Here is a 12,313-nt window from a genome sequence, read left to right as displayed (position 1 = left end):
TGGGATTCGGTGGTGAGTACCCATTGCCCCGCGGGTGTTTTGGGCTGGGGGTGCGTATCCCCGCGGGGGTCTCGCTCACCCTGCTCTGCCTTCCCGCTGCAGGGAAGCCCCCCAAGCCCTATGGAGGAGCTCTGGGTGCCCTGGGCTTTAGAGGTGAGTGCGGTCCCCCGCTCCAGGGGCCGGTCGTGCCCCCCGTGCCTGTCCCATCCCTTTGGGGCGCTCCCTGTGCCATCCCATCCCTTTGGGGTGTCCCCCGTGCCTGTCCCATCCCTGCGGGGCGCTCCCTCCGCCTGTCCCATTCCTGACCCCTGTGCCTGTCCCATCCCTTTGGGGTGCCCCCGGGCCGGTCCCATCCCTTTGGGGTTCCCCCCGTGCCCGTCCCATCCCTTTGGGGTGCCCCCGGGCCGGTTCCATCCCTTTGGGGTGCCCCCGGGCCGGTCCCATCCCTTTGGGGTTCCCCCCGTGCCCGTCCCATCCCTTTGGGGTGCCCCCGGGCCGGTCCCATCCCCGCGGGGCTGCACGGAGGGCTGACCCGCATCCCCCGTGCAGGCGCGGGCTGCGCGGCAGGGAAGTACTGCGGGAGGAAGCGGAAGTAACGCTCCGTCACCGATCACCTCATGAACTTTGGTGCTACTGCATGGTCCAGAATGTAAATCCGAAGCAAAGCTGAGACACCCTCTCCTCCAGCCCCGGACGGCCCCGTCCATCCCGGGGCCGTGCCCGCGTTCCCCGGAGGGACCCCGCGTTCCCCGGCAGCGCCCGGCCCCCCCCGGCCCTCGGTCCCGGCAGGGAGCGCAGAATAAACTGCGGGGAGCAGCAGTCCCCCTTGGTGCTATCGCTCTCTGCGGGATTTGGGGGGGCTGGGCTGTCGCGCCCCTCCCCAGCCCCAGAGCTGACCCCCGGGGGGGCACAGGATGAGGGGCACCCCACATTGGAGGAGGGGAGGGAGGGAGGGAGGGAAGGGGATGGCGGCGGCGGGGGCTGTGCGGGGAGGGATGGCCCCGTCAGCCTGGCCCCCAGCCCAGTCCCCGCGCTCCCCCCGGTCTGGGGGCGCCGCGGGCAGGAGGGGCTCCGTCCCTTCACGTTGCTCACTTTGCTATAACTGGGTGGGACGCCCTATACAGAGGGACTCGCTTCTGACAGACTAATAAAGGACAAGTTTTTAAAGGATTCTGGCTCCAACCTGTGTCCCGCGTCCGTGACCCGTCCCCGTGGCGGTGGCAATGGTGCAGGGGCTCACCCCAGCCCGTGGCACTGCACAAGCCTGGAAAGGTGCTGGGTCCTTGCTACAGGGCTGTTGCTTGTCCCACTGCATGGTAACAGCGCTGGGAGGCTCGGGAGGGCCAGGGGGACAGCTTTGGTCCTAGGGGTCGCCTCTGCCTTTTCCTACAGTGACAACTCAGGGTCCCAGGGGCGGTCTGTGCCCTGGCCTGAGGTGCTGGGGACATCTCTGCCCTGTCCTAGCGTGCCAGCCTCGGAACCCATGAAAAGGTCTTTGCTCTGACTCACAGTGGGGGCCTGGGGGTACAAGAACATTTCTTGTGCCCCGGTGACAGCTTGAGGACCAAGGAGGCTGTGCCTGCCCTTGGTGACAGCCCAGGTAACACTGCAGGGAATGAAAGGGACATCCATAACCTAGCCCACAGTTACAAGCCCGGGACCCCGGATGAGGTCCATGCCCCTTGCCATGGTGGTGGCCTGGGGATGCAGGGATATGTCCATGCTCTGTCCCGTGGTGACAGCGCGGGAAATGAGAGAGACACCCATGTGATGCCCCACGGTGACATCCCAGAGCAAATGGGAACACCTGTGCCCTGACCACAGTGACGGCCTGGGGCACGAGGGGACACCCGTGATGGCCAGTAGTGGGTGTGGCGACACCCGTACCCGCACATGAGGCTGGCCTGGCGTAGCTGGGGACACCGCGGCGTGTGAGGACACCCGTGATGGCCAGGGGGAGGGTGAGAGGACGGCGCCATCGCTCCGTGAACCGCGCATCCCCCCGGGCCCTATCGCGCAGCCCGAGCCTCACCCCCGGCCCTGACCGCGGCCATTCATGCCCAGTCCCTGCCGTCCACGCCCACCGGGCCACACCCACACTGGCCCCGCCCCGGCCCCGCCCCGGCCAGCCCGGCCCCGGCCCCGCCCCGTGCTCCCGCGGCCCCGCCCCGCCCGGGCCGCGCAGGCGCGGTGCAGGCGCCGCGGTGCCGCCCGGAGCCGCAGCGGCAGCGGCAGGGCCGGGGGCCCGACCGGGGCTGCGCCCCCGCGCGGGACCGCCACAGGCCCGGCCACCGCCTCCGCCACAGGCCCGGCGCGGCGCGGCGCCGGCTGCGCGCCTGCATGAGGTTGATGCTGCTGTGCTGCACCTGGAGGGACGAGCCTATGGGAGAGGACGAAGGTGCGTGACCCCCCGAGCCCCCCCGGCTGACTCAGCGCTTCCACCGCCGCTCGGGCCCCGGGGTCCCCCAGCCCGGCTCCTGCGGACCCTCCCGCCGGCCCGCAGCCCCCCGCATCCTGCCCGCATCCTCCCCGCAGCCCCCGGCCTCCCCACTGTCCCCGCGCCCCTGCATCCTCCTCGGCATCTCCATCCCGCACCCCTGCACGCCCAGCACGCCCCTGCACTCCCCACCCAGCCCGCATCACCCCTGCATCCCCCACTGCATCCCTCTCTGGTCTGCGCCCCGACATTCCCTGTCCCCCCATTCAGTCTGTACCTCCCCACAGCCCCCCTGCATCACCCCCCACCCCTGCATCCCCCTCTGGAACGCCCATCCCGCACCTTACATCCCCCGTGCCCCCCACACGTCCCCTGCTCTCCCCAGCCATCCCGCACGCCTCTTGCACCCCCTGCCCCTCTCACTCATCCAGCTCACAGCGCCCACTGCATCCTCCACTGCACCCCACCCTACATCACTCCCCTGGCCTGCATCCCCCTGCACCCCATCCAGCCTGCATCCTCCCCACACCCCAAATGTCCCCGTGCAGCCCCTGTTCACCCTGCATCCCCTCTGCACCCCCAGATCTTCCCTGTTCCCCCAGTTCAGCCTCCGTCCTCCCCCATTCTTCCTTGTACTGCCGCCCAACTGCATTCCCCCCTGCACCCCCCAAATCTCCCCCATCCTCCTTGTCAAGAACTGTGCAGCCAGCCTGCATCCCTGCCTGCACCCTCCCAGCACCCCACATCTCCTGCTGCACCCCTGTCCAGCCTGCATCCCCTCCTGCACCTCCACATCCCCCCTGCACCCCCACACCTCCCCATCTCCCCCTGCACACTCTGTGTGCCCCTCCTGCACCCCCATCCCCTCCAGCCTGCATCCCTCCTGCACCCCAGATCCCTGCTATGCCTTCCTTCCCCCCTGCACTCAGTGCACCCCTCATACCTCCCCACACACCCCAAGAACTTGCACCCCCCTGCAGCCACCCTGCACCCCTCTGTGTGTCCCCCATTCATCCCCCACCCTGCACCCCCTGTGTTCCCCCATGCGCTGTGCATGCCCCAGCACCCTCTGCACCCCTCTGTGCTCTCCTGCATCGCCCAGCACCCCTCCAGCATCCCCCTCTGCCCCCCCATTCATCCCCCAGCACCCCTCCAGCATCCCCCTCTGTCCCCCCATTCATCCCCCAGCACCCCTCCAGCATCCCTATGTGTCCTTCTGCATCCTCCATCACCCACTCTGCACTCCCTGTGTCCCCCATTGCACTGTGCCTGCCCCAGTACCCACTCTGCACCCCTCTGTGTGTCCCCTGTTCATTCCCCACCCTACACCCCCTGTGTCCCCCAGGACCCCCCAGCACTCATCCTTCTGTCCCCTGATGCACCCACCACCCATCCCACACCCTGCCATCCTCCCTGGATCCCTTGGTGCACCCATCCTGCCCCTCTTCACCCTCCCTGCACTCTGTGCCCCCATCCTGCCCCTCTGCCCCATCCTGCACCCACCATGTGCCCCCATCCCACCCCTCTGCCCCCTTCCTGCACCCACCATGTGCCCCCATCCCACCCCTCTGCCCCATCCTGCACCCACCATGTGCCCCCATCCCACCCCTCTGCCCCATCCTGCACCCACCATGTGCCCCCATCCCACCCCTCTGCCCCATCCTGCACCCACCATGTGCCCCCATCCCACCCTGCCCTGTTGCCAGCCCTGGGGCCATGGGTGCCCCGACCTTGACCCGTTGGGGGATCAATGGGTGGGGGATGGAATTCACCCCCGGGCAGAGGGATTTCATCCTGGCTGCTGCTGTGGGTGGCCGGGGCTGGCTGGCAGGGTGACAGCGCTGTCCCCTCGTGTTCCCGCCTGCAGGGAGTGACCTGCCGGTGTGTGCGAGCTGTGGGCAGGGCATCTACGATGGGCAGTACCTGCAGGCACTGAAGGCTGACTGGCACGCCGACTGCTTCAGGTGGGACCCGCCAGGGACAGCGGGGACGCTGGGGACACCAGCATGGCATCGGGGGCATCGGGGTGGATGGTGTCCTGGACGCTGGAATGGATGGCCTTAGGGACACTGGGATAGCATCAGGGACAGTGGGATGCTCTGCAGGGACAAGGACAGTGCTCCCTCCCGTTCCAGCCATGGCAGGGACAGGCGTGGCTGTGGCTCCTGGCGCCCGTGGGGGTGCTCCGGCCGAGGCCAGGCCTGGCAGAGGGCTCTGCTGCCTGTCCCTCGCTGTCCCCTCCTGCCGGGTGACAGGGCGCGTGTGGCTGATGTCACCCGCCCCCCTCCCTCCCAGTTTCCTCTTTCACTCGAGCCCTCCCGGCAGCTCCAGCTGTTTTGCCCCGAGAAGGAGAAGGAGAAAGGGCCCGGGTCGGGGGGCACAGGGGTGCCCGGGACCTGACAGGGTTCCCTGCGGGGCTGGGGGTGCCCAGGGTTGTCCCCGGGGTGTGTCCCTGTCGGTGGAGGAGGATGCTGGCGGCGGTGCTGAGGAAGAGCCGCGTCCTGAGCGCTGGAGCCAAGTGAGTGGGAGTGGGATTGAAGTGGGAGCGGGTCAGGACGGGCTCCGCAGGGAGCCCCGGGGGGCTCAGCCTGTGTCCCCCATGCTCGGCTCCCCCTCTCTGGGCCGTCAGCCAGAGCAAAGCCACTGCGGGGCCGCAGCTGGATCCGGTGCCCCCGGATGAACGGCTTCCGGCGGCGCTAGGCTTGCTGAAAGCCTTTCTCCGCTTCTCCCTCTCCCCTTCTTCTCCTTCTCCCCCTCCCCTTCCCCTTGTCCTACGTTTCCCCCTCCTTTTCCCTCTCCTTCTCCCCCAGCTGCTCCTCCTCCCCCTCCTCCTCCTCTCCCTCCTCCTCCCCGCCCCCGCCCCCAGCCCAGGGGAGGTTTCGTGCTGCGCCGTCGGAGGGGGAGTCCTCGTGCGGTGACGTCATGGGGTGGGGAAACTCCGCGCCGTGACGTCACCGCTGGTTGGTATTCCACCTGCGTGGCCGTGGGCGGGGGGGGGACTGCGACAGTCCCCGGGCACCCCCGGCATCCCCTGCAGAGTGTCCTGCAGCAACCCTGCGCCCTACAGCACCCCAGCACTGCAAACGCCTGCAGGAAATCCCCTACAGCTCCCCCTGTGCCCCCTCTGCAGCCCCCACACCCTACAGCACCCCAGCACTGCAAACGCCTGCAGGAAATCCCCTACAGCTCCCCTGTGCCCCTCTGCAGCCCCCACACCCTACAGCACCCCGGCACTGCAAACGCCTGCAGGAAATCCCCTACAGCTCCCCCTGTGCCCCCTCTGCAGCCCCCACACCCTACAGCACCCCGGCACTGCAAACGCCTGCAGGAAATCCCCTACAGCTCCCCCTGTGCCCCCTCTGCAGCCCCCACACCCTACAGCACCCCGGCACTGCAAACGCCTGCAGGAAATCCCCTACAGCTCCCCCTGTGCCCCCCTCTGCAGCCCCCACACCCTACAGCACCCCGGCACTGCAAACGCCTGCAGGAAATCCCCTACAGCTCTCCCTGTGCCCCCTCTGCAACCCCCTCCCCAAGAGGATCTCCCGCCTTGCAGCACCCTGCACCCCTCCCACAGCATCCCCTGCACCCATTCAGCACTCCCATATAGAAAATCCTCTGTGGCTCCCCTTCTGCACCCCCCAGCCACTCGCACACCCCACACAAATGCTCTCTGGTACCCGTGTCCCCTCCTGCACAGTCTGATGTGCACCCCTGCTGCTGTACCCCAAAACTGACAGGCCCCTCTGCAGCCCCAGGCACACCCTGCTGTTGTCACCTCCTGCACCCACCAGCAGCTCCCCCATCCCTGTGCCCCCTGCCGATTGTCCCAAGGCTGGCATGTCCCTGGCCAGGCTGGCGTGTCCCTCTGGCGGTCTGTGCCAGGGTAGGGAGTTTGTGACCAAGGGGGCATGTCCCTCTGTCCCTGATCAGGCTGGCACATCTGTCACCAGGGTGGGACATCTCTCTGTGTATCCGTGACCAGGCTGGCATGTCCCTGTGTGTGTCTGTGACCAGGCTGGCACATCCCTGACCAGGCTGGGACGTCTCTGTGTGTCTGTGCCAGGCTGGCACATCTGTGGCCAGGCTGGGACATCTCTGTGTGTCTGTGCCAGAGACACACACAGACTGGCACATCTGTCACCATGTCTGTGGCAAGTCTGGCACATCCCTCTGTGTGTCCGTGACCAGGCTGGTGTGTCCCTCACCAGGCTGGCACATCCCAGTGTGTGTCTGTGACCAGGGTGGGACATCTATCTGTCCATGATTAGGGTGACATGTTCCTCTGTGCACCCATGACTGGGCTGTCACATCTGTGAGCAGGGTGACAGACCCATGACCAGGGTGGGACTTCCCTCTGTATGTCTATGACCAGACTGGCATGTCACCCTAGTCATGGATAGAGAGATATGCCCTTCTGTGTATCTGTCACCAGGGTGGGATGTCCCTCTGTCTGTGACCAGGCTGCCACACTTGTGACCAGTCTGTCTCATCCCTCTGTAAGCCTGTGCCAGGCTGGCACGTCTGTCACCAGGGTGGCATGTCTGTCACCAGTCTGGTACATCCCTCTATGTGTCTTTGTCCAGGCTGGCACATCCATGCAGAGCTGGCGCTTCCCTCCTCATGCCTCTCCCTGCCCCAGGTCCCCTCCCTTGTCCACCCCAGTGTCCCCACGTGTCCCTGCAGCCCCAGACTGCACTGTCACACCCCTGGAATCACCTGCTGTCACCCTGGGGAGGGTGACACATTGATGCAGTGGCCCTGCAGCCACATAGGAAGTGAGGGAAGCAGCTTGCCCAGAGAGCTGTGGAGTGGGCAAGCACTGGCTGTGCCCCGGGGTGACAGTGGGGACGAGGTGACAAGGGTGTCCCTGTCCCTGCCGCAGGTGTTGCGAGTGCGGGGCCTCCCTGTCCCACCAGTACTACGAGAAGGATGGGCGCCTGTACTGCAAGAAGGATTACTGGGCACGCTTCGGGGAGCTGTGCCACGGCTGCTCTGAGCAGATCACCAAGGGGCTGGTCATGGTGAGCACCACGGGGTCCCCAGGGGTAGGACACGGAGCCTTGTGCCATGGCTGAGCTCCTGGGGAGCAGGGGAGGTGGGGAAGGGGTGCAGACCCCCCGCACCACTGGGAGTGTCCGGGGTGTCCTCTATGTTTTAGGGGACCCTGGAGGGCCTTGCTGTGACTGGGGAATGCAAGGGAGAAGCTCAGGGTGGTGGGAGATGTTCCTGCAGCCACCCCCAACTTGGTGGCACTTCTGTCCCCACCATCCCACAGCTCAGCCTGCCCTACCCGCAGCCCCAGTGCACCCTTGGGTGCTCCCAGGCCCCTCTGAGCCCCGGCCCTGCCCTTGGTGCCTGGACAGGGGGTCCCGGGGCTGATGCCATTGCTCACAGGTGGCTGGGGAGCAGAAGTATCACCCCGAGTGCTTCAGCTGCCTCAACTGCCGCGCCTTCATCGGGGACGGGGACACGTACGCACTGGTGGAGCGCTCCAAGCTCTACTGGTACGTCTGCTCTGGGGAGGCCGGGGAGACGTGTCCCCGGCACTCCCACCCACCCTCCTGTCTGCTCCCCACAGCGGCCACTGCTACTACCAGATGGTGGTGACCCCGGTGATCGAGCAGATCCTGCCGGACTCGCCGGCCTCCCGCATCCCTCACACCGTCACCCTCGTGTCCATCCCCGCCTGCTCCGACGGCAAGCGCGGCTTCTCCGTCTCCATCGACCAGGGCTGCGGCACCGAGCACCCGCGCACTGTGCGCGTCCGAGAGTGCGTCCCTGTCCCCTCTGCCACCATCCCCTCCCCACGGCTGGGGCTTCCCATGCCCCTTCTGCCCCTGGGATCCATCCCAGGGACACCTTTTGGGGTGGGAGAGGAGGGGTGGTGCTAGGTTGTCCGCATTGTCCAGGGGTGGCCTGTAGGGACTGTGGTGGCGTGTCCCCAACTGCAGGGGGCTTTGTGGAGGCTATGCATGCCATGCTGGCATTGCCTTATATGCCTGATTGGGTATCATGCATGTCCCTGTGTGGTTGGGGTGGCTTGTGGAGACTGTGCCAGCATGTCCCTGTCAAGGAGGTGACAGTGGGATCTGACACACCCACTGGGATTGTCCTACTACACCCCCCTGATGGTGACAGTGTCAGGGGTCTGACCCCACTGTCCCCACAGGGTAGACCCGGACTGCATCAGCCCTGACATGAAGAACTCCATCCATGTTGGTGACCGCATCCTGGAGATCAACGGGACCCCTATTGGCCACGTCCCCCTGGATGAGGTACAGCCCCCCTGTCACACCCCAGCCAGCCCCACTTCTGCCATGTCCCCAGACCCACCCCATCACCATATCCCTCTGCAGATCGACCTGCTGATCCAGGAGACAAGCCGCCTGCTGCAGCTAACCATTGAGCACGACCCCCACGAGCCCCTGGGCCAGGAGCCAGGGCTGGCAGGCAGCCCCCTGCCCGCCCTGTGCAGCCCCCTGCGCTCACCAGCCCCCGTGCCCTGCGGGGACCCCGCTGCCATGCGCCAGCGCGCTGTCACGTAAGGCCACCCCCTGTCCCTGCCCCTGCTGGGTGCCCCCCGCGCGCTGAGCTCTGCCCATCCGTCCCACAGGAGGAGCTGCAGCACAGACAAGTCCCCGGGCTCGGGCTCCGTGGGCTCTCCCGCGTCCCAGCGCAAGGACATCGGGCGCTCCGAGTCCCTGCGCGTCGTGTCCCGCGCCCACCGCATCTTCCGCCCCTCGGACCTCATCCATGGAGAGGTGCTGGGCAAGGGCTGCTTCGGCCAGGCCATCAAGGTGGGCAGGGGGCACGAGCGTGGGGGTCTTGGCTCCCCAGGATGGAGGGGGTGGCTGAGTCCCTGCGCTCCTGGCCAGGTGACGCATCGGGAGACGGGCGAGGTGATGGTCATGAAGGAGCTGATTCGCTTCGATGAGGAGACCCAGAGGACATTCCTCAAAGAGGTGAGGGTCCCCTGTCCTTAATCCCCCCAGGCTGGAGGGACACAAGGGATGGGTCTGTCTGATCCTGGCCCCACCTGGGCACAACCCCTGGACAGGGGTGACCAAGCCCCGTGGGTGCTGCCCTGCCCACTGAGCCTGCGAGCAGCGGCCCTGTCAGGGGGTGTGGGAGCCTTGGGGTGTCACGGACACGGGGCTGGGGGGGTCTCCTGCAGGTGAAGGTGATGCGCTGCCTGGAGCACCCCAACGTGCTCAAGTTCATCGGAGTGCTCTACAAGGAGAAGAGACTCAACTTCATCACAGAGTACATCAAAGGGGGCACCTTAAGGAGCCTCATCAAGAGCATGGTGAGCACTGGGGGAGGCAGGTTGGTCCCCCACCACTCCACAGCCCCAGTGTGGCTGGGGGACCCCTCTTCCTTTTCCATTTCCTGGCAAACTCCCCCTCCTGCCCCCCAGGACAGCCACTACCCCTGGAGCCAGCGGGTCAGCTTTGCCAAGGACATCGCCGCTGGCATGGTGGGTGCCACCATGGGATGGGTGGGTGGGAGGGGCACTGGTGAGTGGGGGGACCATGGCGTGGGGGTGCCCCTGCTCTCAGCCCACCCTTCCCACAGGCCTACCTCCACTCCATGAACATCATCCATCGTGACCTCAACTCTCACAACTGCCTCGTGCGAGAGGTGAGTCCCACCTTGGTGCTGCCCTCCCCCAGCCTGGCTGGGGCTCTCAGTCCCTGTGTGGCTCCCCCAGGCCTCACCCCTCCCTGTGCCCTCAGAACAAGAGTGTGGTGGTCGCTGACTTCGGGCTGGCGCGGCTGATGGTGGATGAGAAGAACCAGCCTGAACATCTCAAGAACCTGAAGAAACCGGACCGTAAGAAACGCTACACGGTGGTGGGGAACCCCTACTGGATGGCCCCTGAGATGATCAATGGTGAGGGGGCTGTGGCCAGCCAGGGCTCCGTCCCCAGGCAGGGGATGCGTGGTGGGGCTGGGACAGGACGTGTGACATGGCCTGACCCTGTGTCTGCAGGGAGGAGCTATGATGAGAAAGTGGATATCTTCTCCTTTGGCATCGTCCTGTGCGAGGCAAGTGCCCCTGGGGCTGGGGTCTGCCATGGGTGCTGGGGTCCTCATGGTGTTTGGGGTCACTTCCCCAAGGCTGGGGTATCCCCCTTGGGGTTGGCATGTTTAGAATCTCTTAGAGTCTTCACCTTAGGATTGGAGTCTTTTCCCTTGGACTTGGGGTCCCCCTAGGCTTTGGAGTCCTCATTGTTACCCTCCAGGGTAAGGTTTTCCCCCTTGGGGCTGGGGTCTCCCTTTTGTGGTTGAGGTCCTCATTGTGCTTGAGTTCCCCCTCTTAGACTTGGAGTCCTCCCTTGGAGTTGGGGCCTCTCTCCTTCGGTTAAGGGTCTCCCTGATGGGGTCTCTCTCTTGGGGTTGGGGTTTCTTCATTGTGTTTGGGCTCCCTCCTGGGGCTTGGACATCTCCCCCTTGGGGCTTAGGGGTCCCTGTTCGGGGTTGAGGTCCCCCCCTTGGTGCTGAGCCCGCCCGTTCCCGCCGCTGCCCGCAGATCATCGGCCGGGTGAGCGCTGACCCCGATTACCTGCCCCGCACCACCGACTTCGGCCTCAACGTCCGGGGCTTCCTGGAGCGCTACTGCCCCCCCGCCTGCCCCCCCAGCTTCTTCCCCATCGCCGTCTGCTGCTGCGACCTGGACCCCGAGAAGCGGTGGGTGGTGGAGACCCGCAGGGGTCCCCAGGGCAGGGGACGGGGTGGGGACGGAGCCAGCGGAGCTGCCACGTGTCCCCCTGGTCGCTCAGGCCGTCCTTCGCCAAGCTGGAGCAGTGGCTGGAGACGCTGCGCATGCACCTGGAGATCCACCTGCCGCTGAGCTCGCAGCTGGAGCAGCTGGACCGAGCCTTCGGGGAGGCGCACCGGCGGGAGGGGGCGCTGCCCGCGGCCCCGCGGTAGAGCCCCCGCCCGCGCCCCTCTGCAGCCACGGGAGAAGGAGCTGCGCTCGCCACCAGCCGCTCCTGGGGCTGCCTCACCCCGGGGCTGGATCCCCGGGCCCCTGGACGCGCCCCCGCCCCGCTGCCCACCCCGGGGAGCTGGTTCTCCCCGGGGCCGCATGGCCCTGGGCACCCCCACGCCGTAGCTCTGACCGCCAGGACCAGCCCGGCTGGCCGCACCGCGGGGACCGTCCCCGTGTCCCCCACCTGGCTCACCTCCCCTTTGCACAGCGGGGCTGCCCCGCCCAACCCCCGGGCTGCCCCGGACAGAGCCGCGGCCCTGCGGCGGTGCCTTGGCTTTCCGTGAACTTGCACTTGGACCCAGGAGGGACCCCGCGGCCCCCCAGGGCACCCTCGTAGCAACGCCCTCGACCGGCCCCTGAGGCTGCTCCCGCCGGCACCCCGGGCTCGGGGGGCTGCCGGCACCCCGGCCGAGCGAGGGGACACCCCCGTGGCGTGGGGACAGGCACGTAGCGGTCCCTGCCGCCCCCGCGCCTCTGCTGCCCGTGCTGAGCCCTGACCACGCAGTCCCGGGGTCGTGGGGCTGCGGCTCATCTCGGTCCCCCTGCCCTGGAGGGCCCGGGGGGTTGCGCCACGCGGTGCTTTTCATGCTCTTTATTCAGGTTCATTTTTCTGTAAGATATTTAAAGAGAAGAGTTTGTATTATTTTTTCATACAACGTAGCGTTTGCCATTTGTCACTGCCTCGGTTCTGCTTTCCTGAAGGGATCAAACTGTGAAGCCTCTCCGTGCACTTTTGCCCAGGAAGTCCAAGGTGACGTCCTCTGCGGAGGCGGGAAGGGAGCTCAAACTGTGATGTACCCCGAGCCGTGAGTCAATAAATCCTTCCCCGCTCGCTGCCCGGCCTGTTGGCAATCGCTCGCCTCCCCCGGGGGGGCTGGG

General features: G+C 66.6%; 1 protein-coding gene across 2 annotated transcripts; it reads left to right on the top strand.

Annotated features, from left to right (window-relative positions):
- Positions 1–2,247: 2,247 nt before the first annotated feature.
- On the top strand, positions 2,248–12,090 carry LIMK1 (LIM domain kinase 1). Of its 2 annotated transcripts, XM_030962554.1 has the most exons (16): positions 2,248–2,398; positions 4,305–4,401; positions 7,323–7,461; positions 7,835–7,944; positions 8,019–8,210; positions 8,610–8,715; positions 8,797–8,981; positions 9,054–9,237; positions 9,316–9,402; positions 9,615–9,746; positions 9,858–9,917; positions 10,016–10,081; positions 10,177–10,333; positions 10,433–10,488; positions 10,973–11,130; positions 11,223–12,090. In XM_030962554.1, exons 1-16 carry the CDS (start codon positions 2,341–2,343, stop codon positions 11,371–11,373), a joined length of 1,938 nt encoding a protein of 645 aa, XP_030818414.1. In that variant the 5' UTR covers positions 2,248–2,340; the 3' UTR covers positions 11,374–12,090. The 2 variants fall into 2 exon arrangements, with proteins under 2 accessions (XP_030818414.1, XP_030818416.1); XM_030962556.1 differs by lacking the exons at positions 2,248–2,398; positions 4,305–4,401 and adding an exon at positions 4,416–4,955.
- The last annotated feature ends 223 nt before the right edge of the window (positions 12,091–12,313 follow it).

This window comes from Camarhynchus parvulus, chromosome 19 (assembly GCF_901933205.1).
Source record: "Camarhynchus parvulus chromosome 19, STF_HiC, whole genome shotgun sequence".
NCBI classification, from domain to species: Eukaryota; Metazoa; Chordata; class Aves; order Passeriformes; family Thraupidae; genus Camarhynchus; species Camarhynchus parvulus.
The sequence above is the reverse complement of the archived record's forward strand: the minus strand, read 5'-3'. Positions and strand labels throughout refer to the sequence as shown.

Bases quoted from the DNA above. Each gene is read 5' to 3' on its own strand.
- LIMK1 (XM_030962554.1), top strand. From the start codon at position 2,341: ATGAGGTTGATGCTGCTGTGCTGCACCTGGAGGGACGAGCCTATGGGA. The intron at 9,747-9,857 runs GTGAGCACTGGG...CCTGCCCCCCAG, and splicing joins GGAGCCTCATCAAGAGCATG to GACAGCCACTACCCCTGGAG. The intron at 10,334-10,432 runs GTGAGGGGGCTG...CTGTGTCTGCAG, and splicing joins GGCCCCTGAGATGATCAATG to GGAGGAGCTATGATGAGAAA.